At 35.6% G+C, this 27703-nt stretch overlaps 7 protein-coding genes and 2 long non-coding RNA genes across 11 annotated transcripts; 8 read left to right on the forward strand and 1 right to left on the reverse strand.

Moving 5' to 3' along the window:
- Positions 1-391: 391 nt before the first annotated feature.
- LOC133691890 (E3 ubiquitin-protein ligase ATL23) lies at positions 392-1468 on the reverse strand. Of its 2 annotated transcripts, XM_062112509.1 has the most exons (2): positions 1295-1468; positions 392-1198 (listed from the first exon to the last, which is right to left on the reverse strand). In XM_062112509.1, exons 1-2 carry the CDS (start codon positions 1431-1433, stop codon positions 936-938), a joined length of 402 nt encoding a protein of 133 aa, XP_061968493.1. In that variant the 5' UTR covers positions 1434-1468; the 3' UTR covers positions 392-935. The 2 variants fall into 2 exon arrangements, with proteins under 2 accessions (XP_061968493.1, XP_061968492.1); XM_062112508.1 differs by having other exon boundaries at positions 392-1468.
- Positions 1469-5469: 4001 nt separating this feature from the next.
- LOC133692931 (uncharacterized) lies at positions 5470-7004 on the forward strand. Its single transcript, XM_062114110.1, has 4 exons — positions 5470-5837; positions 6034-6136; positions 6327-6488; positions 6688-7004. Exons 1-4 carry the CDS (start codon positions 5563-5565, stop codon positions 6817-6819), a joined length of 672 nt encoding a protein of 223 aa, XP_061970094.1. The 5' UTR covers positions 5470-5562; the 3' UTR covers positions 6820-7004.
- Positions 7005-9414: 2410 nt separating this feature from the next.
- Positions 9415-10949, forward strand: LOC133692808 (uncharacterized). Its single transcript, XM_062113955.1, has 3 exons — positions 9415-9855; positions 10321-10635; positions 10716-10949. The coding sequence occupies exons 1-3, from the start codon at positions 9415-9417 to the stop codon at positions 10947-10949; spliced, it is 990 nt and encodes a 329-aa protein (XP_061969939.1).
- A 1141-nt stretch (positions 10950-12090) lies between these two features.
- LOC133690596 (uncharacterized) lies at positions 12091-15004 on the forward strand. 2 transcript variants are annotated; one of them, XM_062110820.1, is made up of 9 exons: positions 12091-12222; positions 12322-12448; positions 12726-12806; positions 12895-12983; positions 13101-13175; positions 13271-13332; positions 13412-13471; positions 13789-14082; positions 14634-15004. In XM_062110820.1, exons 2-9 carry the CDS (start codon positions 12326-12328, stop codon positions 14708-14710), a joined length of 861 nt encoding a protein of 286 aa, XP_061966804.1. In that variant the 5' UTR covers positions 12091-12222; positions 12322-12325; the 3' UTR covers positions 14711-15004. The 2 variants fall into 2 exon arrangements, with proteins under 2 accessions (XP_061966804.1, XP_061966805.1); XM_062110821.1 differs by having other exon boundaries at positions 12092-12222; positions 12326-12448.
- A 1058-nt stretch (positions 15005-16062) lies between these two features.
- Positions 16063-19093, forward strand: LOC133690590 (probable 26S proteasome non-ATPase regulatory subunit 3). The gene is made up of 8 exons (XM_062110814.1): positions 16063-16399; positions 16500-16696; positions 16871-16999; positions 17101-17246; positions 17450-17504; positions 17583-17693; positions 17916-18155; positions 18298-19093. Exons 1-8 carry the CDS (start codon positions 16312-16314, stop codon positions 18808-18810), a joined length of 1479 nt encoding a protein of 492 aa, XP_061966798.1. The 5' UTR covers positions 16063-16311; the 3' UTR covers positions 18811-19093.
- A 478-nt stretch (positions 19094-19571) lies between these two features.
- On the forward strand, positions 19572-20152 carry LOC133690719 (uncharacterized). Its single transcript, XR_009841494.1, has 3 exons — positions 19572-19686; positions 19771-19858; positions 19971-20152. It is a non-coding gene; the product is annotated as an uncharacterized LOC133690719 (long non-coding RNA).
- Positions 20153-20378: 226 nt separating this feature from the next.
- LOC133692811 (probable 26S proteasome non-ATPase regulatory subunit 3) lies at positions 20379-22384 on the forward strand. Its single transcript, XM_062113958.1, has 6 exons — positions 20379-20474; positions 20558-20703; positions 20933-20987; positions 21066-21176; positions 21393-21632; positions 21764-22384. Exons 1-6 carry the CDS (start codon positions 20379-20381, stop codon positions 22271-22273), a joined length of 1158 nt encoding a protein of 385 aa, XP_061969942.1. The 3' UTR covers positions 22274-22384.
- Positions 22385-23643: 1259 nt separating this feature from the next.
- Positions 23644-24858, forward strand: LOC133690766 (uncharacterized). Its single transcript, XR_009841500.1, has 2 exons — positions 23644-24031; positions 24124-24858. It is a non-coding gene; the product is annotated as an uncharacterized LOC133690766 (long non-coding RNA).
- A 784-nt stretch (positions 24859-25642) lies between these two features.
- Positions 25643-27137, forward strand: LOC133691507 (expansin-A11-like). Its single transcript, XM_062112043.1, has 3 exons — positions 25643-25870; positions 25956-26277; positions 26377-27137. The coding sequence occupies exons 1-3, from the start codon at positions 25729-25731 to the stop codon at positions 26681-26683; spliced, it is 771 nt and encodes a 256-aa protein (XP_061968027.1). The 5' UTR covers positions 25643-25728; the 3' UTR covers positions 26684-27137.
- Positions 27138-27703: the final 566 nt, after the last annotated feature.

Raw genomic sequence — 27703 nt, forward strand, 5'->3', positions numbered from 1 at the left:
TATAGTATTAGAGTACTAGTGGTGTGTGATCGATCGATTGTCTCTCATGGGCCTTTGCCACTTCGCCAGATATTGGTAAAATCAAAGGCATAAAGCTTGTTTCGAGATGTTGTATCGTATACGTCTCAGCTATTTTTTTTTAAAAAAGAATTAGAATGGTACTGAAATAATATTTTTTTTATTTTTAAAATTTTATTTTTAATATAAGTATTAAAATAAAATAAAATCAACTTTTTAAAGAAAATTAACTGTACCGAAAAAACAAGCAATCATGATTGCCTTTATGGGTATCCACAACTAAAGAATGGTGATCATTGCAGATTCCCAGGCATGAACAGACACTACTCGAAACCTGTGGGCATCTAAAACTGGTAAGTTTCAAGAGCAAGCATTCCGAAAACCAAGGCACCGTCTGTCTGCCAACAGTAACCTCCATCCATGGTACAAGTCACTGACATTTGTGTCCAGATGATAACTTCGAAAACTGTACAAGGATTCTAAACCATGCCATGGCTCTGAATGAGACAGAGGGATAAACTGAACTTTGTACTGGTTTGTATCACTTCTTGACAACAAATCCTATAAGAACTCGTCATCTATTGACACAAGAACAAAGTAAACTAGAATTTGTTGGTTGCGTCCCTTTCTCTTCATGTCAAAACTTAAATTCATGCCACCTATATGTCCATTAACTAAGCTAATTAATGGTCCAAAGCAAACTTGTGAGATATTTCCATGATGAAATTGTTTCCAGCATTTGCTCTGACAGAAATTGCCAAGGAGAATTCTGATGGACCATGCCATGAACCAGCTCTAATTAACAACCCATGCACACACTGCGTCAAGAAACTCGAGACATAATAATACACTGCATCGTTTGCAATCCTAAATAAGAAACTCAAGACATAATCAACTTTTAATTAATCTTTAAAATTTCAACAAGGATTGTTCTCTGGAGAAGCAGAAGCACTGGAGAACTGAGCATCAAGCTTTGCCCGACAAACAGGACAAACAGGGTGCTTGGAAAGCCAAGTATCAGCACATTCCAGATGAAACCCATGATTGCAGCCAGGAACTATCCTAGCCAGCTGTTCACTTTCAATGTCATCTAGACAAACAGCACACTCTGTCCCCAAAACAAGCTCTTTCCCGGTGACCTTAGGCAGCTTCTCGAGCTCCGATGATGACAAACCCTTCTCTGTCACAGCTTTTACCGGTAAAGGAATGTTCTCTGGTTGATTATTAGCAGCATACCATAGGAGACAAATATAGATAAAAAACACTACGCTCATACCTACACATGGCAGAAAAAGTGCGAAAAGCACAGAGACAAGCATGTTCTGGCCGGTGGTGAAGGAAGCGTCGCTGTTAAAGTTCAAGGGGGGTGGTGATGGAGTGGGACAGTGAATAGGAGGTGGTGTGAGTGTGACCATGGCGCATTATAGGGGCTGCGACAAAACTAGAGGAAAGAAGTTGGAAACTTGGAATATAGATATGAGAGGATGGGAGAGCTGTGGGTTTAAAAGACAGGTTGGTGGAAGATGACGTGGACTCTGAAGGGGAAATGCTAGCGGTTAATTCATCAATTATTATTAAATCAGCTATGTTTTTGTGTTCCAAAATATTTTAAAATAAATTGTTTTTTAAAAAAATTTATATTAATTTTAAATTAACATTTTTAAATTATTTTTATACATTGATATTAAAAATAATTTTTTAAAAATAAAAATAAAATTATTTTTTTATATTTTTAAATGAAAAACATTTTAAAAAATAATTATAATCATACTTTTGAATAGACTCTTAGCTATCATAAAATTCAAGTTCGAATGTATCAGCTTATAAATATAATTAGTTTTATTTTATCAAAATAATTATTTTATTAATTAAAATGATATTGATTTTAATTTTATGAGTTAACTAGATTACAATTTAATTTCTCAAATAATTTAGACTTAGCAAAATCAATTTAAATTATCATATTATAGTTAACAGTGCTTTTGAAATGTTTTTAAGTCTTTTTTTTAGCTCTTAATTAGATTTTTTTAATATTTGAATGTAATGTTAAAAGTAAATTATAAAAAATAAAAAATATTATTTTAATATACTTTTAAATAAAAATATTTTAAAAAATAACACCTTCCACACTTCTAAAACAAACCCTAAAACATCATATTAATCAAGTTCGGGTTATGGATATGTAGAATCAATAGTTGGGATATGGGCAAGAAAATGAAAAATATTTTGGTTTTGATGTGCTAGAGATGACATGTTTTGTTGAAGCAAAAACCTTAAAATGGCATAATATGTGAAGGGATAACCGATCGTTTGCCTTTTTTGTGCATGCACTGATGATGCCAAAAGATTTTTAGAACTTTTTTTTTAATTATTATCTCTATTTAGTTTAGAAAAATACTATTATTTATGATGTTTTTATTTTTTTTTCTATTTAGTTAAAAATTCTAATATTAAAAATGATAATTTTTTTTTTAGTTTAGAAATCTCATAAATAACTCAATAATTATTGATTTAGATTCTTTATCTCTTCTTAGGAAACCTAGGACTAATATAAATAAAGTTGCTTACCTTGCATGTATTTCAACAGAACATATTATTTTAAGATAAAAATTATGAATTAAGGTCATGTGTGAAAACCCTATTCAACTTTAATTATGTATTTTTAGCAATTTGTTCTTTGATTTGTATTTTCACCTGTATTATGTAGTATTAGAGTCCAACAATCCAAGTGGTAAGTTTGCTTATTGTGTGCTGAAACAACTTAGGCTGGAAGAGACAAGTGAACATGAAGTGTTTTTGTAGGAGGAGATGGAGATATTCTCTCTCGAGTAAGAAATGTCAAGGAACCAATAATATAAAACATGCAAAAATATATTGTAGAATTAAAAATAGGTGTTTAGAAATTGATGGTAAAAGACACGCGAAGACATATTTCAAAATTAACATGCTAGCTGGTGGAGGTGAGGTGCTCGGATGATCGTGATAAAATTGATAACATATCCACTGCTAAATTTGAGAACTCACTCTGGAGGCACAAGTAAAGGAAGCAATTTTTTTATCAAAATAAATATTATGTCGAAACTAAAAGTTTTGATCAAAATAAATATGATGTGAAAACTAAAAGTTTTGATACTTCTTGTTTCTTTGTGGACTAGAATCAACTATCACAATTCCATGAGGATGATGAAGATGATGTCGAAGGAGAAGATTTAGATGCAAAACGTAATAGTCCGGCCCAACCTGCTAGATATTATCCGCTTTGGGCTTTACTACCCTCACAGATTTGTTTTTGGTAACTACGCATGACTCCAAAACACGATTGACAAGTTAGTAATCAGCATTACTAAAAAGGCCAATTACCAAATCCTTACCCGTCGATGTAGGATATTATAATCCACCTCCTTTAAGGAGCTCGACGACCCTGTCGACATAACCGGATAGTTTGTGAGGTCGGCTTTGATACCAAATGTAACAGTCCAGCCCAACTTGCCAGATATTGTTTCCTCTGGGTCTTACCGCCCTCGCGGAATTGTTTTTAATGACCACGCATGGCCCCAAACGCATTTGACATGTTAGTAACCGACACTACCAATAAAGCCAGCTACCAAATCCTTATCCGTCGATGTGAAATATTACATGAACTTCTTGGTTTATGATATCCATTTAAAAGAAACCACATTAGATGTGGTTTTAGAGGTATTTTTGATAAAAGCATGTTTTGACTTATTTGTTGGTTTGTGCTTGAGGATAATTTTAGAATTTACAGGGTAAAGATTAGCTTTCTTCTACTTCAAATAAAAGTTATGAAATAGAATTTAATATTTTTTTCTAGTTCTGAGGTTGATTTTATTGCGAGGGAGGTTGAGAATAATGTTGATTGATATGATATGTTTAATGGAAAAGCCAAGCATATAAAAGCTTAAGAGCAATTTGAATTCGAGTTTTCTCTGGCTCGAAAAAACATGCAAGAGAATTTTTAGAAAAAAATATATTTTTAGCTATTATTATTTCCAATTTAATTAAGAGAAAGCATTTGAAATTTCTAAAAAAATTGGCCCGCGGGATTTGACATGAACCTCGAGTCATCAGCTTTTCTGACTCGGCCTGGCCTGGTCTCCCTGAAAGAATATTCAATCTATAATGGGCTCAGCCTGGCACATAGGATATTTCTAGTTCTGATGGGCCCAAACGAGCACATACAGTGCTGACTGCTGAGCATAGAATCAGTAATCGAGAGGAAGAGTTCCCAGTTCCATGTAGTGTCCCAAGGAACAACAAATACAAAGGTCGTCCCAATTGCAAGAAACAGCCCAGTCCCGAAGAAAACCAGCCCATAAACCAATTTCTAATAGAAACAGAAAATCATTTTTTTTTCTCATTAATCGGTGAAGGTTAATACTGGGATCCTATTCTCGTTTGCAAGGCAACCAAGTCAGACCTTTCAGGTCTGATTTGTTGTATGTTTTAAACTGATAGCTTTTGTTTTTTATTTTTATTTTTTATTTTTTTCATATAAAAATATATTAAATTGATATTTTTTATTATTATTTTTCAATGATTTTTAAAAATACTTTTAAAAATATCATGTAACATATTATCATACACATATTCAAACACGGTGAAAGATTCACTGCCAGAGTTAGAAATATTTTCAATGGGGTCATGAATTTTTAAAACTGAATGAATTTTAAAATATTGAAAAAATATATAGAGAATTAATAATTGTGTAATTTTTTAGATTTTTTTAATATCTGGTAAATGAACTAATAATTCTTTTAAGTTGTCCACGGATGAAATGAAAAGGAGTGTTGGAGAAAAGGACGAAAGAATTAAATGTGGGAGTGTTTTCCATGAAGATGCAAAATACAAAGGGATCGTATAAGTCTATATATTTTATATATTTTATTTAGTATGTGTTTGATATTGTAATTAATTTTTTTTTTAAATTTAGTTTTTATTTGAAAAGATATTAAAATAATAATTGATTTTAATTTTGAAGATTATGATTTAATTTCACTAGTTATTTTTCTATATAAAAATACAAGTAATTGAATTCAAAACTAATGACTTAGATTCACCCAAGATGATCTATCATAGTACTCAATAATTGAGAAGATTTAAATCCCATTTGATCCTCCTTATTTTCAAACAATTAATGCCCTTGTAGAGTTCAACAGCACAATTTTTTATTATTATTTTACCTAATTAACCCGCCTCAAATATTGGAAAATGCAATAGAAGGCTTGGAATGGGGTTAGATTTGTAACACCGTACAAAAAAAATATTGAATGTTGATTTTTCAATTGTACCAGTCCATCATTCAAATCATATTCATTGTCTTATATGCCTCGAATCTTAATAATTTTCAACCGATTGACTCAGCCTTGATTGCTTGCACCAGTGGACTTGTCGTCACTTAACTATCCAACGACCTGTAATTTTTTATGCATTTGACGAGTGCCCTCTTTCCTACACTATAAGCTCCAACCATTACCAACATATCCTTCAGAAAGAACTGAAGAAACAGAAAAAAAGACAAAAAAAATGAAGAGACAGCATCGCTTTGCCGTAATTCAGTTCTCTTACATATTTCTTTTCATCACCTTGTCTCAATGGAACGTCCTACCCCAGAATTTGCCACCTCTGAGGTACGATGGGTTCGTATACGAGAATCGCAAAGGTGGCTCGGACTCCATCCTGATCGAAGCTTTCTTTGACCCTGTCTGCCCAGATTCCAGGGACACCTGGCCACCTCTCCAAAAAGCTCTTAAACACTACGGTTCTCGTGTTTCGCTCGTCGTTCACCTCCTCCCTTTACCGTCAGTATTACCCCCCTTCTCTTTATAATAAAAACGGAGACAGCAACTGAGTACATCGTAGCTTTATTGAGTAGATAACGATTGTTTAGAGTTGTGATGATCCTGGGAGCGATGCTCTCAGTTAATTTTTGGATGTGTGTTGATCATTTTTTCTCTCCCATGATTTGATTAAATTGTATTTCCTTGGAAATTTCAGCTACCACGACAACGCATTTGTAGCTTCCCGCGCTTTGCATATTGCTAACATACTCAACTGTTCGTTTACATTCCCTTTGTTGGAGCAGTTCTTCAAGCATCAGGTTGGAATTTTCACTCCTAATTGCGTCTCCTTCCTTTTGAAAATGCTATTATGTATATTATCTAGGCGTGCTATACGCCACTTACCATGAAACACAGTTATGTATCTGCTCGGTGGCTAGTGAGCGGAATTTGTTTTTAGCTATTTGAGCTTGATGCAGCTAACTTATTAATTGGATGTTTAAAAATCAGGAGATGTTCTATGGTTCCGAAACAAGCAATTTGTCAAAAGATTCTATCGTGAAGGAAATCGTGAAGTTTGCGACTGTAATTGTTGGGAATTCCTATTCTTCTCCATTGCAATTTGGTTTTAATGACATACAAACTGATCTGAAAACAAGGGTTTCCTTCAAGGTATGATGACAACTTTTGATTCCAGATTGCTGCAAAACCTACAGTATAGAATGTTTTAGCATGCCAGAACCAATGGTTATTATTAATCTACAGTTTGTTTTCACATTGCAATTTCTGTAATTATAATACATCTGCTTGTAGATTGCAATTCTTTGCAGGATACAATTTCTCACCTTATTCAACATTTTCTGTCATGCAGTATAGTGCTTCAAGAGGGGTATATGCCACTCCCTTTTTCTTCGTCAATGGATTTGGGTTGCCTGGTGCCGGTTCTGCTTTGGACTATAAAGTTTGGAGAAGCATTATCGATCCGTTGGTTGGTGCAAAGTAGTCAGAGCATCAATCTTCCACATTTCATGCCATGAAGGAAATTGTCGGCAAGACCTCAGGCACCTTCCTTGTTTTATGCTTCGTATAGAAGAAAGAATCGACACAGTACTACATAGTGTTAACACCTGTATCTCCCTGCTTGTAATTGCTAATGATATCACAATAAAACGTTTTTATTTTACTCGACTGAATCTGACAAAGCAAGAGCATCTTCCAGCCACGTACACTAAATTAATTTTTAAGTTTGAATTCCTATTTTTTAAAATTATAAATATCAATATAATAACAGTAAAAAATTCATATTTATAAATACTAGGAAAAAGTATTTCATTCTAATTTTAAATAAATAAATAAATAAATTTATTTATTTACAGAATTCATCAACATAAAATTCAGTGGATGAAATTTCATATCCATGACATGGTTTTTCATAATTACACCGAGAATACCTTTGTGAGGACTGCCTTTCTTGCTGGTAAGAAGAAAGGGAGCAGGTGGAAATTCAGTAATTGGCCGAGGCATGCAATCCTCGATACTGCACTTGAAAAGATGTTTTTTTCCCAACATTTATATAGCTTCCTTTAAATTATATAGAAGAAATCCAGTCTGCCAAAAATCACTTAATAAATGATGTTGTCGTCATAGTTTTTCCTTACAATGTCACCTAGAAACGTGGATGGATGGAAAATACGTTTAGGTATTATGTTTTTTATTCTCAAAATTAAATCTATATGTCCTGTATGGTAAAAAAATCTAAACCTACGAAGAAAAATAACCTAATAATTAAATAGAAATGAATAAAAAACATAAATTAACTTAAAAAACCAATCCAAGATATCAAACAAAAAAAACAATTAGAAATTAAAAAAAATAATTTAGTTCATAACGATTTTAAATTAAAAAAATTAAAAAAATCAATACAAATAAATTTATAAAAAAATAAATAACAAAGAAAAGCTCGAAAAAGCCAAAGCTCATGAAAAAAAAAGTCAGCTAAGAAACCCATAAACCAATTCAATATTTTTAAATTGAAATTGATTCAAACCAAGCGGTCTAATTTAAATAAATTATTTAATTTAATTTAAAATAAAAAATATTTTTTTTTGTCAATTCAAACTAATCCGAAGCGACAATAATGATCCCCAAGCCTATCTATCCGGTCAACAACAAAAACACTTGGACCGATAAGGAGTCTGTTTACAAGAAACGTTGTAATAAAACATGTGGGCTTGTGCTTATACACTGGGCTTTCAACCCATAATGCAGAACCGTGGGCTTTGCCGCAAACCAGGGATGCCCAAAGCTGACAAAATCCGTGACGAAAAACAATAAAATAAGCAGTGCGAATAACAAGGAAATGGTTAAGAATCCGTTTATTATTTTAAAACAATATCTAAAAACATATTAATTTAATAATTTTTTGTGTAAATAATAATTTAAAAAACACTTCAAAAATAAAAACTAACATATATACCATGTTGTGGGGTTATTTGTGCGAATATATTACCGTGTCGTTTTATGCTTGTTGTCCCAGTAATTTTTTTTTTTAATGTTTATTTTGTAGTAAAAGTTCTCCTTGGTAATCTTTTATTAACTTTAAAACCACATTGTACGTGTTAGACAATGGGAATTATTTCCTTTCCTCTGGTATAAAATCAACACAACAATTCCTCTTTTCTTAATCCTTGTTAGATTTTATGAGAAAATACAATACATCAACAAGCTAAGTTTTATAATATAGTTTTTTTTATATTAATTAATTCCACCAAATATATATTTATCTCGTAAAATACACTACTTTAAATGTGGAAGTAATTGAGGTTGATCTAGCAATATTCTAACAATATAACACATGCTAGTTTCATAAATTAAATTTGATGGTTGAGAAGATTTGATTTTTTTCTTCTCAAATTATTGATTTTGAATATTAAAATCATTATTTCAATGATTTTCTTACATCATTTAGAGACATTTTTTTGCCATCCTCATCGAACTTGGAATTGTTTTTTTTTTTTTTCACAAATATATAAAAACTTTGGGTTTGGGAGGAAGATAAGCTTCAGCAGATCGAGTTTTATCAAAATCTTTTTTGAAGGAGGACAGTGTAACTAGTGGATGTCAGATTGCCGCAAGTTCTCTGGAAATAACAGAATTGTCAAGAAAGAAGTTATTGGACAGAGTGACAAGCGAGGAGATAAAGAGGGCATCATTTGACATGAAACCGTTTAAAGCCCCGAGACCGGATGGTTTTCAGCCATTCTTCTTTCAAAATCAATGGGTGGCGAAGTGTGCAGGTTCATCAGAGATGTTTTTGACAACAAAAAGGATATAGCAGACATTAAATATTCTTTTTTAGTCTTAATTCCAAAAGTGTCGAAACCAGAGATGCTGCAGCAGTTCAGACCCATTGGCCCTTTTAATATATCTTTAAGATCCTAACTAAAATTGTGGTCAGTCGGCTCAAACCTCCGATGACAATTTAGTCTCGGATAACCAAAGCAGCCTTTTTCCAGGGAGACAAATTGTGGATGATATTATAGTGGCCCAGGAGGTCATCCACACTATGCGAAACACTAAGAGAAGTAAGAAAGGGTTAATGGCTACCAAAGTGGATTTGGAGAAGGCGTATGACAGGCTATATTGGGAATTCATCATGGAGACTTTGATTTTGACAGGCATCCCAGAAAGCATGATAGAGAAGTGTATTGAAACGGCCTCGTTGAGTGTTCTATGGAATGGAAAGATCTCCGAAATATTCACCTCGACTAGGGGTATTAGACAAGGTGATCCACTCTCACCATATATTCTTGTGCTATGTTTAGAAAGGTTGTCTCAGTTAATTCAGAAGGCAGTCGATGCAGGATCATGGAGACCTTTTGGAGTTAATCGAGAAGGACCGAATATATTGCATCTATTTTTTGCAGACGACATCCTTCTCTTTGCAGAAGCTACAGTAGGGCAGATGGATACAATTTTGGAATGCCTAAATTATTTTTGTGCCATATCAGGTCAGAAAGTTAGTGCAGCTAAAACGAAGGTGTATTTCTCTAAAGGTGTTTCTCCCACGTTAGCGAAGTCTATTAGTCACCATAGTGGTTTCGCTATCAATACAGATTGGGGATGTAGTATTTCATCAGTGAATAACAAAACAGTCTTATATTTATATTATTGAGAACATGAGCCAAAAACTGGCTAACTGGAAAAGCCCAAAACCAGTCACTTGCGGGTAGAATCACGCTATGCAAGTCCGTAATTACTACTATACCTTTGTATCGCATGCAGTCCATCTTACTCCCCAAATCTATTTGCTATGAAATAGAAAAAAATCTGTAGGGGTTTTATATGGGCAGATTATGAGGGGAGTCAACGACTTCACCTTGTCAAATGGAAAAAAGCTTTGTCAGACGAAATGTGAGGGAGGTCTAGGATTGCGGAGCATGCAAGGCATGGACAATGTGTTTGTGATGAAGTTAGGGTGGGGTATTTTGAACGATAAGTGTAGCTTGTGGGCACGGATTTTGAGAGCCAAGTATGTCAAGTCACATGTGCAAGATCAACAACTGCACTCCAGGAATACCCGATTTGGAAGGCAATTTGCAAAGTGTTGTCTCAAGTCGTTGCGGGCACAAGCTGGTCCATAGGGAATGGAAAGAAAATCAGGTTCTGGAAAGATGTTTGGCTTGAAGGCTTCAGTCAATTATTACAGCATGTGGCACAAGAATCTTCCGTGAAGGAAAGCAATGTGTTAATGAAGGATATGGTCAAAGTTGATAATGAATGGAGATGGGAGGAATTTGCTCGCCGACTTCCCATGCAGGTATTAATGGCAATTACGAGCCATCCTGTCCCCTGTAAACAAGCAGAGGATGATACTATTTTCTGGCACAATTCGGCAAGTGGAGAATTACCTGGATGCTTAGTAATTTGTCTAGTATGCATGTGTCAAGAGAAGACCGAAGATGGGAGTTGGCATTTAGGGTCACGGTATGGCATCCATTGAAGGCAATGAATCTGAGGATCTTCACAGACCAAGACCTGTCAACTTACAGCACTGTAAAAGCCATTAAGTGCATGGTGGAAGAAATTGAAAAGGCATACATAGACATCATGGAATGTGACCGATCAACTTAAAAAGAGATGCAACGACTTTTGTGCATGGTGGAAGAAGAGGTTCGTGAAAAACGCAGACTTTTGTACTTCAGTAAGAGCATATTTAAGGGCTCCGATCACCGGTCTTGCATGGGAGCTTGGAATATTTCAATTTTATACTGGACAGTCATATTCTCTCGTGGTAATGAATACCCTCAATAAGCAAACCGAGAAAATAGACAATAACTATACTTAGTTGTTTATATTTTAGCTGTTAAAATGTCTACACTTTTGACTAAACGTTTGGTACTGCGTTTGTACCTGTGTTTGTTTAAAATTTGAATTTTTTTTTTTGTTAAAATTGAGTGCGGTTTGTATTTTTTGAATGGTTTTGATGTGCTGATGTCAAAAATGATTTTTAAAAAATAAAAAAATATCATTGGCATGCATTTCAGCACGAAAAGCTATTTGAAAACCACCTGCAACCACACTGCCAAACACGCAACTAAGGTTCAACTTATTTTTCGAGAGGTCAATTTTGCAGCGGAGGATTAGTTAACGAACTTTGATTTATCTTACAATCTATTTAATAGGAAAGATTGGATTGTTAATGACCCTCGTGTGAATGATCTAATTGGATCTGTTTTTCCTCACTTCAATTTATTGCTTTTATTAATCTTACCCCAAATTAACACAATTAAAATCCAACAAAATCACTTCTTTATCCATCTTAATTGGTGACAGTTAAAAATATTTTATTCAATTTGCATGAGCTTATTAATTGCTCCCATCAAATACAAACAAAAAAAAAACTAATATGCTATAAAAGATAATCTTAACACTAAATTAACAAAAGAGAAAAGTATTAAATGTACAAATAAATCTTAATTTTTTTCCACTCAATGATTGAAATTTAAGGATCAAAGGTGCAGCGAGTGTTTGGTATTGTGATGTAACATGTTTTTACCTTGTAAATGCATTTAACAAAACATCAAAATCATTTTTAGACAAAATATACTTTTAAAACATATTGTTTATGGGGTAAAATTCATAAAATCAAAAGATAAGTACTTAATTGATAATAAAGTAAAGCATGAGGAGCTAAATTGATATCATTTAAAAAGTAGCAGTAGTCAACGATAAACCCTAATTCCTACCCGGGTATAAAAACCGGTTTGAACCGGAGAAGAAAAGAGTGGTGTATATAAAGCACGATAAGCCTCAGCAAGCGGTTTAGGGCGTAAAAGAAGAAACGAAGCCGTAGAAGAGGGCTCTTTCTTGGCCGAGCAAGCTTCTCCTGTTTTTATTTTTCAAGGTAACTCTCAGATCCACCTTAACAAACCTTAGCTCCGATTTTTCCCTACAAAAACCTAATTAAATTGATTTTTCCTCTTTTTGTTTGGCGGCGGTGAAGAAAGATGGACCGGTACCAGAGAGTGGAGAAGCCGAGAGCGGATAAAACAATTGATGAGAACGAGATTCGAATTACTAGTCAAGGAAGGATGCGTAGCTATATCTCATATGCCATGACTCTGCTTCAAGTACTTCTCTTATCTATCACTATTTTTATATTTTCGGGTTTATATTTTACGATAATCGGATCTGGACGGTATGTTTGCGTGTTTTCAATTAATTCGAGTCTAAAAATTTGAATTTCTATAAGTTCCGGAGCTTGATAATTCTGTTGGTCCTGGAATGTGTTATCTTTGTATGTCTGCGGGCAGCTAGTGTTCAAGCTAGGTGTATTAATTGGTTTTTACTGATGACGAGCTCTGTGTTTAGCCTTTTTTTTTGGTTAATGTTTTTGTTTATTTGTAGGAAAAAGGTTCGAATGAAATTGTATTCAAGGCTATGGGGAGAGCCATCAACAAGACAGTGACTATAGTGGAGTTAATCAAGGTTTTCACTGAATAATGGGTTATTTTGTGACTTTAGCGATTTGTGTTTGATTGTGTGTATTATTGCTATTTTTCTTGTTGTAATGCAGAGAAGAATTGTTGGTCTCCATCAAATCACATCAATTGGATCCACGGACATAACAGATACTTGGGAACCGCTTGAGGAAGGCCTCCTTCCGTAAGTACAGTCTGAATTCAGAATGGCCGATATTTTTTTTTTATATATAGTTTTTATGCTTTATGTGGCTTTTGTTACTGTTGCCTGGATGATGAAATTTTATTTTTGTGATCGCAGATTGGAAACCACAAGGCATGTTTCAATGATTACAATCAACCTTTCCAAGAAGGAGCTGAATACATCTTCTGCTGGGTGAGTTTGTGCGCGTCTCTATTACTTGTAACTTTTGAACCCATATTTGTAAATAAAATGACGTGTAATCACTTATCAATTGTGACTCCCTTCAGGTACCAGCCTCCGTTACCTGCTGAGCAGGTGAAGGCATTGACAGAGTTCGAGTATGAGGGAGGTAAGAAATACTTATCATCTTTATACTTGTTTTAAATTGATCTTATTTTCATCTGCTTAGAGTGTTTTTTTTTTGGCAGATGGCTCACCACGTGGCCGTGGCAGGGGACGAGGAGGCAGAGGAAGGGCAAGGGGTAGAGGTATGTCTTAATGGGTTTTGACTGCATGCTTTACTATTTTCATTTGAGATATTTGGTCATATATGTTTATTGCCAGAAAATTGTCTGAGTGATTGTGTGCTAAATGTTTGTTCACTTGGTGTATTTGCCTCCTTTTATTTGTTCTTGTACGGGTGATGGTTTGGCTATGTTATGTTGTTATGTGATGTTTTTTTATTTTTAATATTCTTAAGAATTTTGGTTTCTAAGTTTAGACACCTGAGCTGGTGAGATACCAGGTTCTTAACTTCTTATATGGTGGCTCTTGAGTTGCAAGACTGCATGACATGATTTTTCAGGGAATGGGTTTGTGTCCGCTGAGCATGAGGATGGGGGTTGGGATCGCAATCGGGGATATCCTAGGGGCAGGGGTCGAGGCAGAGGACGTGGTTTCCGTGGCCGTGGAAGGGGAGGATTTAACGGACCTCATGCTGATACCCAGCAAGATGGCGGTCATAATTATGAAGGACCTCCACAAGGCCGCGGTGGTTATAATTATGAAGCTCCTCCACAAGGCCGCGGTGGTTATAATTATGAAGCTCCTCCACAAGGCCGCGATGGTTATAATTATGAAGCACCTCCACATGGCCGCGGTATTTTTTCCCCATTATTTTTTATTTTGCATTTCATGATCTGTGTGGCTATCCTTGACTTCATATTATATTATAAAAAAAATCCTAGGTTGATTTTTTAGGTGTTTCACTAGGATGCCCTCTAGGTGAGTCTTCATCCCTTGTTCATTCTTAACCTTTCACTGTTTGCTGTGAAAACCATCTAACTTTCCAACTGTACTTTGAGCAGAAAGGTTCCTTGAAAAATAATTCTACTTTCTTGAAACATAAGCTCAATGACAGCTGTGGATTGAATAAACATCACATGGCTTATATAAAACATGAAACATAAGAACACATTTCCAGACTCTTAGAAGTGCCATGCTACAGGTAAGAACAACAGTTGATAATTGAGCAATCATTTCAGTGAAGTCCCCTGATGTTTGTTGCTGGGTTTCTATCTGGAGTCACACTGTCAATTAGTGCCAGCACCATTAAAAAAAATGCTTTTTGTCAGTTGTGGTGCATATTTTGTTGCATATTGATTTCAGTTAAAAATGCTCTTTGTCAGTTGTGTTGTATATTGATTGTAGGCCGTGGCCGTGGGAGGGGAAATCGCGGAAGAGGCCGTGGATTTAGATCTAATGGCCCGATCCCTGCAGCTGCATAAGATGCTCATTTTGGCATCCTTAGAGTCGAGTGCAGACGTTAATGTTTAGTGCCTTCTCCAATATTATGTTTAGCATCTCTCTATTCCTCTTTCCCATTAGTTTTTTTTTATTGGACTCAAGTAGCAGTAGTGTTAACTTTAGGACATTCTTGTGTAACCGCCATAGACTAATCCTTTCAAGTTTGAACCATTGCCTCTCGGGGCTACCTTTTTATGTTGTGGCTGTTGTTGGGGTGCTTGAACTTTTGTAACCGTTTTAATCTCTACCTAGCAGTGCATTCTTTTATTTTTCCATTTCTGTCTTGTTTTAGTAATGATATGGATTGATGCATGCTTTAAAAAGTTGTCTTCACGGAGATTTTGCCCTCATCAATTTCCCTCGGAATAATGAATTGCACATTCTAAAGGAGCGATTGTTCCCATCGCACTCTTTTTTAATTGTGGTTTATTCTTTAGCCGAAGCCTCGGCGTGGGGTTGCTAAGATGTTCGAATGTTGGCCCATGCACATTGACATGCCTAGACTCTTAAATGTTGACCAGATATTCTAGCCAGACTCACTTACTGCGTACCTCTGTGAGCCTTTGAGAATTAACAGAGCAGTGGGCCACTCTTTCTAGCAAGGGAACCACTCTGTAATGAACTATGTATACTTCAGAAGCCTTTTTAGAAATGCCATTTCATCTCATAAACCAGACTCATCTCATATAACCAAGAGGGAGTTGAAGTAGCTAGGGATGCTGGACACAGTTCATCCCACCATTTTGTTTTTGGAGGTCCTCCTGGGCTTGTATGAATCCCACTCCAGAAAGTTCGGCTGCTTGTATTCATATTCAGTCAAATGAAATCTCGCTAAGATTATCAAAAAAAGAAAAAAATGAAGTAATGTATCAAACTTCGAGTTTCACTGCTTCAGAGGAGGATTGTCCTGAGACTTACATTTTGGTTCTGATATTGAATTTTGAGAATTCTTAATTTGGGTTCTTTTCTAGGAATGATAATTTAATTCGAGTTTGATGAATGCTGACTTGAATCAATCCCAATATATATATGTTGAACATTTATATTTTTTTTAATCTAATATCATATATACATTATTTGATATAATACACATATATATGTTTAATATTTATAATTTTATCAATATATATATATATATATAAATTTATTTTTTTATTGAATAATAAATAATAATCAAATAATGAATATCCAATAATTAAAGCTTGTTGGATGATATATAAATATATAAATTTTTTATCCAATAAATAATAAATAAAATATAAATATAAAAAAAACCCAATCGTTAAAACCCATTGCCCTCCTAATCTTTTCGTAACTTGAACAGAACAACCCATTCATCCACTCACTAAATAGACAAAAAAAAAAAAAAAAACAGAAGAAACTTGGATGAAAAGAAACGTGAGTGACTCTGATGCCACATCCCAAGGATCAAAACGAGCTCCCAACCGTTACAGAGCTTCTCCAGCTACACTGCTAGCTAAGATTTGCAGGTAGTAACTTGCTACATTTCGCTCATCAAAATAAAACCCTAACTTCATCATTTCCTCGCATATTTTCACTTCTGATAAAGGTCTCAGCAGAAATGTCCACCGAAGCCCAGATAAAAAGCACCTCCAGCACCCCCGCTCCTTCTAATTCCATCACCTCGCCTATGGAAGGCTCCCTCAAAAGTAACCACATCGATTCTCAGCTTTTACTTCGATTGCACATTACGTTTTTTAAGCTATGATCCGTTCTCTGCTTTGTTTTCCCATTTTGTTTTTTTGGTAGGCTTGATGGATATAGCATCGCTTATCGAGACTGGCTCGTGCAAGAAGGAGGTTTTTCATATAGCTCGTGCTGTTCGCCTTACTAATAGCTTGAAGAAGAAGCTGGCAGAGCCTAATCTGCTCCAAGCTTTTTTGGATTTCGCCCTTTCTCCACGCTCTGAGCTGCATAACCGACTATCTGGATTTCTTGATCATCAGGTAACTTCAAAACGTAATGAAAAATATCATTTTTTGTTAATGATTTAATTACATTTGGGATTATTTTATGGCGCTTTTTTGAAGTTTTTTAAATATAAAATCTCGAGGGACGATGTACATTTTGTCTTCTTGAAAGTGGCTGGTTATTAAAGCTGTTATTCATATGGGTTATAGGGAGGTGAGCTTGGAATGGAAGCTGATTCTGCAACATCTGCTCCAGCAAAACGCGTTTCTCCAGAGCTTAAGATTTACTGTTACTTGCTTATGTTGCTATTTCTGATTGATCAGAATAGATACAATGAGGTTATGCTAGTTTTTTTCCTGATGTCCCTTTCTGTCTATTTAGGAGTGGAATCATAGTGTTTGTAATTGTATGGTAAATGTGCTAATAATATCATTTTCAGGCTAAAGCTTTCTCCTCGGCTGCCGTTGTTCGAGTGGAGAACCTAAGCAGAGGTGCTGTTGAAACTGCTGGTGTTCTAGCATCTAGGGTGTACTTTTATTACTCGTATATCCATGAGGTCATAGATGATCTTGCTGAAATTCGTTGGTAAGTGAAACTTTATCTTTACCTAGACGTGGTTTTCTATGTCAGTTGAGTCTATAATGTTGTGTATGGAACATATGCGTCCTTTAGGAAGATACATTAACATCCTGGTGTAAGATGGGGAACGTAAGGTGATTGGAGGGAAGTCATATATGATCAGATTACTGTTTCTAAGTAACATTGCTACTACTGTACTTTATTTTCAGGGACCTTCTTCACTTGCTTACCATTTCGACTTTGCACCATGATGACCTGGGTCAGGTTTGTTGCCAGTCGACCTGGATGTTGTTTACTTTGCAAATTCAGTTTCTCATATGCGATACAATGACAATGAAGCAGGAAGCACTTCTCAATCTGTTGCTTCGTAATTACCTGCATTACAACTTCTATGACCAGGCAGAGAAATTGAGGTCAAAGGCACTGCGATTTCAATCACACACAATTCAGCAGGTATGGATTTTGTTTCTGGTCTCTTCTTGATATCTCTATTGGACATTAAAGAAAAAAACAAAGGGGGCAGGGAAGGAACTTCTTTGTGTGTTTAAATGGTCTATATCAAAATCTAAAAGGGGAAATGCATAGCACTTTTTAGCTGGGTGGCACCTAATTACCACGAAAATGCTAAATCTGTTTTTCCAACTTATTTCTGAATTAATAAAATGCTCTTTCTAGGTTTGTCGATACCTGTTTTATCTTGGAAAGATTCGGACAATACAGTTGAAGTATAAAGATGCTAGAGAGAGTCTCCTTCATGCTGCTCGGAAAGCTCCTGTTGCAGCTCATGGCTTTCGAATTCTGTGTAGCAAATGGGCTGTCCTTGTTCATTTACTATTGGGAGAAATACCTGAGAGGACAATCTTTAAGCAGAGTGGAATGGAGAGGGCTTTGAGGCCATACTTCATGCTTACAAATGTGAGTGGCTTTTCTTTTAAGTGCTGTAGTTGATATGGCCGATTGTTCGAGTCTTTAGGCCAGACAAATATGCAAAGCATGCATAGGCATGCTCATTTCTATGGATTTCTCTGAACAGCTACAAGTCTGATAAATCTTTCAGGCTGTACGAATTGGTGACCTTGAGCTATTTAGGAATGTTGCAGAAGATCTTGCTGGTTTTTTCGGATCAGACAAAACCTACAATCTGATTGTTCGACTGCGACATAATGTCATAAGGACTGGGCTACGCAAAATCAGCATCTCGTATTCCCGGATCTCACTTGCTGATGTTGCCGAAAAATTGAAGCTGGACTCTGCAAACCCTGTTGCAGATGTCGAAAGCATCACAGCGAAGGCCATCCGTGATGGTGCAATCCACGCTATTTTAGATCATGCAAATGGGTGGATGGTATCAAAGGACACCGGAGACATTTACTCTACAGCCAAGCCACTCTCTGTCTTCAGCTCTAGGATTGCTTTCTGTCTTAACTTGCACAATGACGCAGTCAAGGCCCTGCGGTTCCCGCCAAAGACACAAGAAGAGAAAGACTCCGATGATTACTGGAGAGAAAGCCAAGTGCTTGATGAAGAAATAGCAAGAGAATTCATGGACGAGGATGAGACGTATTTTTAGAAAGACTCCGATGCCTCATGTTTCTGCCCTTCATTCTCCATTTTCTACATTTCCTATTCCTAAACAATCATGTTTGTTTCAGTATCATATGGATAGTACTCTGTATTTCCATGGTGGAATCACTAGTCTGATCTAATGTTACAATCCCCATTTTAGATATGCTATGTACCCGGGGATGGATTATCTCGGACAGACCGTAGATGACCACCATTTTTTTACCTAGACTACATCCACTTTTATGGTTGGTGTCGTTGTGGACCGATTTCATATATGCTGTTTCTAATCCGTGGATTAAAATCTAGCTTGACGTTTCTGTAGCTGTTTCAACAGGATCCCTCTATTTAAGTTTCCACCCATTAATTTATCCATTTTTCTAATTGCTCCTGATATTATCGTAACATGGTTATAAAATCTAAGCCAGGTTTAACGAATTAATTCCAGGATCTATCCACTTGAAACTTGACTTAAGCCAGGTTTTATTTTGAATCACCAAAATAAAATTCTTGAAATGAAGTTTTTAAATTATAATTTAAATTGATTTAATGACTTGCTAGGTTATTGAGGTTTTGAGTCGGACCAACCTCGGTATAAGTCTAATAACTTTATGTGATATACGTTTTAAATAAATATTGGAATTATTTCTTAAAGTTTATCTTATTTATTATATTATATTTTAATTTTAATTTATTATTGTGCCAGCATAAATTTACTTATGGACCCATCAAGATCACAGAAAAACAGAACTAAAACTAAAAGAGAGGGAGAAACTTGGATGAAAAGAAACGTGAAACTGATGTCAAATCCCAAGCACCAAAACGAACTCTAACCGTTCTAGAGCTAGCTCTCTCCAGCTCCACCAGTAGCTAAGATTTGCAGGTACGTACCAAGTCACTACATTTCCCTTACCAAAATCAAACCCTAAATCCACCATTTCCTCACAAATTTCCATTTTTCATACAGATTTCAGCAGCAATGTCTCAAGATTCAGAGATTAACAGCAACTCCACTGCTTCATCTTACACCTCAGCTTTCATTTCCACTTATGAAAGTTAGTAACTCTCATATTCACATCGATTTTTATTTATGTAGTTCAATATTACGTTTTCTTTAAGCTATGATCGATCTGCTTTGTGTTTTCCTTTTCCAATTCTTTTTTGTAGGCTTGATGAAAATAGTATCACATATTGAGCTTAGCTCGGATGTTCTCCGAACAGCTCGTGCTGTTCGACTTACGAATTGCTTGAGGAAGAACCTGACAGAAGATACTTTAATTCAATATCTGCTGCATTTTGGTCTTTTGAAGAATTCTGAACTGAATGCTCGACTATCTTCATTTCTAATTATCGAGGTAAACTTTCAAGATTAGGTAAATGAATATATGATTATTGTTTTTAATGATTTAATTACATTATGTTTGGCTGAGTGATTCTAAATGTTGCCATTGATACCTATGAAGTTAGTGAATTAGGAGAAATGATGTGATTACGCAAAAAACAATTTCCTGTAGATTGATATAATCGATTTTCCCCCCCTCTTGGTTGTAGGAAGATGAGGAAGCCGATTCTGCAATGTCTGTTTGCGCGATAGAATTTTCGCTAGAGCTTGAGTTTTACTGTTACTTTCTTGTGCTGATATTTCTGATTGATCAGAAAAGATATAATGAGGTTATATTAGATTCGGGTGATGTATTTCTGGGTTTACTTTCTTGTATGTATGGTAAATGTGGTGTGTGATCTATTCTTCTCAGGCTAAAGTTTGTTCATTGGATGGCATTACTCGAGTGATGAGCCTTAACATGGCAGAGCTTGACTCTGTTAGTGTTCTAGCAGCTAGGCTGTATTTCTATTACTCGTATAGCTATGAGGTCTCAGGTGATCTTGCTGAAATTCGTTGGTAAGAAGATCTTTATCTTGATGTTACTTTGTCTATCTCTGAACCTGTAAGAGAGATAAATTAGCATAATTTGAACCTGTAATTTTGTATGGAACCTCAACCTACACGTTCTTTCGAAAGGTACATTGACATCCTGGTAAGATGGAGGCGAAAGGTAATAGCAGACTTGCTTTGTTCTGAAATATGATCACATTGTTTTATAACTCTAGTGCTTTACTTTCATTTTCAGGAACCTCCTTGACTGGTATAGCGTAGCCGCTTTGAACCATGATGAGCTGGGACAGGTTTGTTGCTAGTCGACCTGGAGGTTGTTTTTGTTTGGAATTCAAGAGTTCATATGTTATACAATGACAATGATGTAGGAAACACTTCTCAATCTGTTGCTTCGTAATTACCTGCATTACAACCTATATGATCAGGCAGAGAAATTGAGGTCAAAGGCACCAAAATTTCTATCACGCTCAAGTCAGCAGGTATGGAATTTGCTTCTGATCACTTCTTATGGATCGCTTGTTGGAAAAAAAAGAAGAAGGAGAAACAGTAATCTGTTTGTGTTTTTAACTGTTCTGTGCCCGAGTTTAGCAGGGGAAAGACAAGGCCCTTTTTTTGCTGGTAGCGAGCACTTAACAACAAAAAGAAAATGTTTTGTGCATCCAATTTATTCCTGAATTAATACATGCTCCCTGTAGACTAGCCGATACTTGTTTTATACTGGAAAGATTCAGACGATTCGACTGGCATATACTGATGCAAAAGAAAGTTTCCTGCAAGCTGTTTGGAGAGGTCCAGTTGCAGCTCGTGGCTTTCGAATTCAATGTACAAAGTGGACTGTCCTAGTTCGTTTACTACTGGGAGAAATACCTGAGAGGACAGTTTTTATGCAGAGTGGAATGGAAAGGGGTTTGAGGCCATACTTCGAGCTTACAAATGTGAGTGACTTTTCTTCAAGTGCTTTAGTTGACATGGCCGATGGTTTGGATCTTTAGGCCTGATAATACATGAGCATGCTCATTTCTATCGATTTCTCTGCATAATTACGACTGTCTGGTTAATTTGTCAGGCTGTACGAATTGGTGACCTGGAGCTGTTCGGTAATGTCGCAGAAGAGTTTGCTGGCACTTTCATATCAGACGGAACAAAAAATTTGATTGTTCGACTGCAACATAGTGTCATCAGGACTGGACTGCGCAGCATCAGCATCTCCTATTCCAGCATCTCTCTTGCAGAAGTAGCTGATAAATTGAAGATGCATTCCAGAAACCTCCTTGCAGATGTCGAAAACGTTGTGGCAAAGGCCATCCGCGATGGAGCAATTAACGCTAAGATTGATCATGCAAATGGGTGGCTGATATCGAAGGAGACTCGACACATTTACGCTACAGCCGAGCCACAGGTTGCCTTCAGCTCTAGGGTTTCTTTCTATCTTAACTTGTACAATGAGACTGTCCGGGCTTTGCTCCTCCCATCAGGCAATGATATGCATGACAATAGGAGATCAGCAAGTCAAGTACTCTATGGAGAATTTCTTGAACTATTAGAAGAGGTGAGGGATAAGTATCTTAAGAAATGATGCTTCATGTTTCTCAGTTTGTGGCCTTTAACCCCCACTTTCTATACTCTCTTTGCTAAGAAAATAAACTTGTTTCAGCAACACAAGGAAAGTACTTGTATTTCCATGGTGGAATTGAACTTAGTCCCTGTACTGTTTTTCTTGACAATTTAATTGTTTTTATTTCTAAAGTATCCCTCGTTTAATTTAAAATTTCGAATCTCTTCTACTACTCAAAAATAAAAAAATCTAATTAAAAATAATAGTTTAGAAATTGCTAAAGGAATTAACAGTGAACTTATGATTTTAAGAACTAAAAGTACTAACTAATAAAATCATCAAAGTAGATGGACTAAATTATAATTTACTCTTCTTACAATTTAAAATCACTACCACCCCAATAAATAAATCAGCATAAATTACAAAAATTATTTCTCAGAAATTTATCGTATTAACTGTTCATCAAAAGCTCATTATTCAATTTATTTATAGATCTTTTAAGATAACAGATGAATATTTTATTTTATTTTTTAGTAATTTATCTTATTTATTATATTAAATTTTATTTTATTATTGTGCCAACATAAATCTACTTGTGGCCCATTAAAATAACAGAACAAAAAGTAAAAAAAAAAAAAAAAACGAATAGAAAGTTTGCTCCAAATCCTAAAGCACCAAAACGAACTCCAACCGTTCTAGAGCTAACTCTCTCTGGCTCCACAACTAGCTAAGATTTGCAGGTGCTTACTCACTGCATTTCACTTACCAAAATAAAACCCTAAATTCACCATTACAGCTTAGTTTTTAAAATTAATTCAACTTAATAGTTTAAACTGTTAGGTAAGATTGTAAAATATAATTTATATAATTCTCTAACACATTACCTCAAGTGAAAACCCCTTAAGTAGACTTACACTACTTTATACTTAATTTTTATCAAATTGAATGAGAGTGGTGAGATTCGAATTTGTAACCCCTTAGTCAACAAGATTTTGATACCATATTAAAAAACTATCTCAACCTAATAGCTTAAACTTTTGAATTGAGATAGTTCCTTCACATGATATAAGAGCCTTAATGATTAAGGAATTATGAATTTGAATTTCACCATCCTTATTTTTTTTTCTAATTAAAATCTAATTAATAATATATGGTAGTGTAGGCTTATACAAGTTTTAAGATCAAAGAGTTTTTCTTTTAAAAAATATGTTATAGAATAATATAAATTACATCTTAACTCTTCATTTAACAACTTAAATTTTTAAATAAGATAATTATTTAACATCTAATACAGATTTCAGAGTAATGTCTGAGGATTCAAAGATAAGCAGCAACTCCACTGCTATATATTCCAGCTCAACTATCATGGCCTTCGAAGTTAGCAACTCTCATATTCACATCGATTAATCTACATTATGTTTTTTCAAAAAAAAGCTATGATCGATCTGCTTTGTGTTTTTCTTTTCCAATTGTTTTTAGCAGGCTTGATATATAGTTATAGTATCATATATTGCGCATAGCCCGGATGTTTTCTGAACAGCACGAGCGGTTCGGATTTCGAATCGCTTGAGGAAGAATCAGACAGAAGAAACTTTAATTCAAGATTTTCTGAATTTTGCTTTTGTTCGGAATTCAAGAGTTCATATGTGATACAATGACAATGATGTAGGAAACACTTCTCAATCTGATGCTTTGTAATTACCTGCATTACAACCTATATGATCAGGCAGAGAAATTGGGGTCAAAGGCACCAAAATTTCAATTACGCTAAGTCAGCAGGTATGGAATTTGCTTCTGATCATTTCTTATGGATCGCTTGTTGAGAAAAAGTAATCTGTTCATGTTTTTAACTGTTCTGTGCCTAAGTTTAGCAGGGGAAATACAAGGCTGATGTTGCGCAGTCCAGTCCTGATGACACTATGTCGAAAACATTGTAGCAAAGGCCATCCGTGATGGAGCAATTAAAGCTAAGATTGATCATGCAAATGGGTGGCTGATATATCGAAGGAGACTCGAGACATTTACGCTACAAGAGAGAGGGTCAAACCCGAAACCTCTTCAAGAGAAGTGGTATGGATACAAATCGAGCTACAGCCTGCAAGCTCCCAATCTGGTCTCTATAACTAGGCCTGACGTGTCACATGACTCCACATTAAAGAACCGAGCATGGTACAGAAGTCCAGGAAGACCAGGGTACTTCGGCCATGTCTTTGTTTCCAGGTGTTTCATCATATCAAGAGATTAAGGGGCCAGGGACAAAACGAATAACGAGAGATCCCGAATTCTAATCTATGTACCCACTCCACATAGAAATATACTCGTAAATCATTGTTTTTTTTTTTTATCGAAAAACAGGAATCTCTCCCGTCCGATCAGCTAATCTCATGTGGACCATATGATTCCAATCATTTTTGCCACATAACAAGGAAACTCCTAATGTACTCATGAGTCCATGTTCTGTTTTTGACTTTTTATTATCATATCAAATCAACTACATGGAAATGTGCTTGTTGATTGATTCAACTTCATGTAGTTCCTACTTGTACGATTACCGAATCCCGATTGTTTTACTTTTTCTTAATCCCATTCCCACAATTACCTACTCATTGCCGACAAAACTGTCAATTTTTTTTATATATATTTTAATGATTTATATTTGTTAATAATAAAAGAATTTTTTAAAATTTTTTTTATTATATTTTCAAATAAAAAATATTTTTAAAAAATATCATACATCACAGTACCAAATATACTCATCAACATTAATTATGTTTTTTTTATAAAAATCAATTAGACTCTTCTAATTAAAAGTAAACTTAACCGATTGAAATATTAAAATGATCACTAATCCCTCCCTACATAGAGTTGGGTGCTTTAATTTTGATAAATTTAATTAACAGTAAAAATCATGGTGATTTGCTTGAGCCTAAAACCTTGTATAAACAGATCTAAACAGGAGAAAGATATACCAACACATCACCGTCCAATGTCAAAAAAAAAAAAAAATGCGAGTCATGTGCTCATGAGACATGATTGATATCATTGCATCATATGGGTGGTCAAGGCATTGCCATGTGAGGCAATATGATATGATCTACGAAAAAAAAAATATATATGCTGTCAAATACCACCAACTTAACAATTAAAAGAAGCAATTTGTCTCTTGTGGATTTTGATTTTTTCACGGCTTCTCTGTTGGGTGAGTGCATGTGGACATGCAATAAGAGAGTATGAGAACGTGGGAATAATTGAATGAGGTTCAGAATTCTGCATTCTTTCAGAGATAATTCAAGCGCAATAAGTGTTACAAGTTTATCAGAGGTCACATGTGATGTTGCGTCAAGGAAGTCTACCTCATCTGCTACCTTATTTATAGAGGCGGTTCTTGTCTTTGCAAATCTAAATACACTAGCTATCAGCAATCCTCACTCTCCATTCTCTTATCATTGTTTCTGCAGTATTTATCTTTTCAAGAAATGGGAAAACTGCTTCTTGCATTTGCAATCTGGCTGCAATTCTGCAACTATTTTGCTATCAATGTTAATGCATTTGCCCCATCAGGATGGATGAAAGGTCATGCTACATTTTATGGAGGAAGTGATGCCTCAGGAACTATGGGTATGTAAAACAACACTTTGTATATCTTTTCTTGTTTTCATGGTTTTTTGGGTTCACAACAGCTAATAACATTTCACTTCTGCAGGAGGGGCTTGTGGATATGGAAACTTGTATTCTACTGGTTATGGGACTAGGACTGCTGCTTTAAGCACTGCTTTATTCAATGATGGAGCTTCATGTGGAGAATGCTACAGAATTATGTGTGATTTTCAAACGGATTCCAGATGGTGTATTAAAGGCAGGTCTGTGACTATTACTGCAACAAATTTCTGCCCCCCGAATTTTGCTCTTCCAAACAACAATGGAGGCTGGTGCAACCCTCCCCTCCAGCATTTCGATATGGCCCAGCCTGCTTGGGAAAAGATTGGTATTTATAGGGGAGGGATCGTGCCTGTTTTGTTCCAAAAGTATGTATAGTACTAATCAGATTCATTGGCTATACTTTCTTTTTTCAATTTTCTTTTTTATATATATAATCAAATATTCTATGTGGTTTAATGCTGCAGGGTTCCTTGCAAGAAGCATGGTGGAGTCAGATTCACTATTAATGGAAGAAACTACTTTGAGCTCGTATTGATTACCAATGTAGCTGGAGCTGGATCCATTCAATCTGTGTCCATTAAAGGCTCAAAAACAGGCTGGCTGGCAATGTCAAGAAACTGGGGGGCTAATTGGCAATCTAATGCTTATCTCAATGGCCAATCTTTGTCCTTTAAGGTCACAACTACTGATGGACAGACTCGATTCTTTACAGACATTGTTCCAGCAAATTGGGGGTTTGGCCAGACTTTCCAAAGCTCAGTACAGTTCTAAATTAATCATCAGCAGCTTTAGAGTTCAACCTCTAAATTGGCTGAGGCGTGCTTATAATTTTACTAGAGCAGCCCGCCACAATTTTTTCTTTTTCTTGATGTTGGCCGGGACAGTACTGTTCTGGCTCTGGATTGTGCTTTGAAGAGGGAGGGTGAGGATCAGGCGATCCCGTGAACTCAAGGCTAGCTGCTCCTGCGCTGTTGTGCTTTCCAATCCAAGGAAGCAAATTAAGCTCGACACGGAACATTTGGAGATCAGGGATTTGCAGAGTAGTATATAGTTGCGGCTTAATAAGAAGCGCAATCAATTTGCAGCTTAATCATATAAATAATAACTTTATCTGGGTTATCTTAAGCTTGTAAAATAAAAGATTTCTTTTTTCTTTTTCCAATTCATATGCTTGTAACATGATTCTATGAGATACAAGAATCGATCCACCAATAGATTTGATGACTGTTTTTCGCTTTTGCTCGACATGGAAACGCATTGCAGGAATGTTTCACGAACCAGAGGGCACAGGATATGTTCAAGGTTATATTTCTCATCCTTGTATTTCAGTGTTTGCCAACGAAATTAACATCATATCATTTGTGAAAATGTAGAAAAGGTAACCTCAGATTAGTCCCCAACCTACAACTTCTTCTCAATTGGGTCCCCAATCTATAGATAATGTTGAGAATATTTGTTAGTGGAAGGATAGAATGGAGAATCCCTGAATACATCGGTGACCCAATTGGTAAACAAATAATCTAGGTTGGGGATCTGTTGAGAAAATAGTTATAGTTTGGGGACTAACTCAAAAACATGTATCTTGATAAACACAGGGTCATAGGCAGGCCACAAGTTACAATATAGCTGTTGGACTGCAAAGTGTTTGGAGGCCCAACTGTTCCTACTTCTTATCGGGTCTTTGAGTCCCCCTCCTCTTCGGTCCTCAGCCGCTAACGCGACGGCGAGCCTCCGCTTAACCATGCGAAATTTTTTTCTTTTCCAGCCTGTAGTAATATGATTTCTTTCGAA

This window comes from Populus nigra, chromosome 4, assembly GCF_951802175.1.
Source record: "Populus nigra chromosome 4, ddPopNigr1.1, whole genome shotgun sequence".
NCBI classification, from domain to species: domain Eukaryota; kingdom Viridiplantae; phylum Streptophyta; class Magnoliopsida; order Malpighiales; family Salicaceae; genus Populus; species Populus nigra.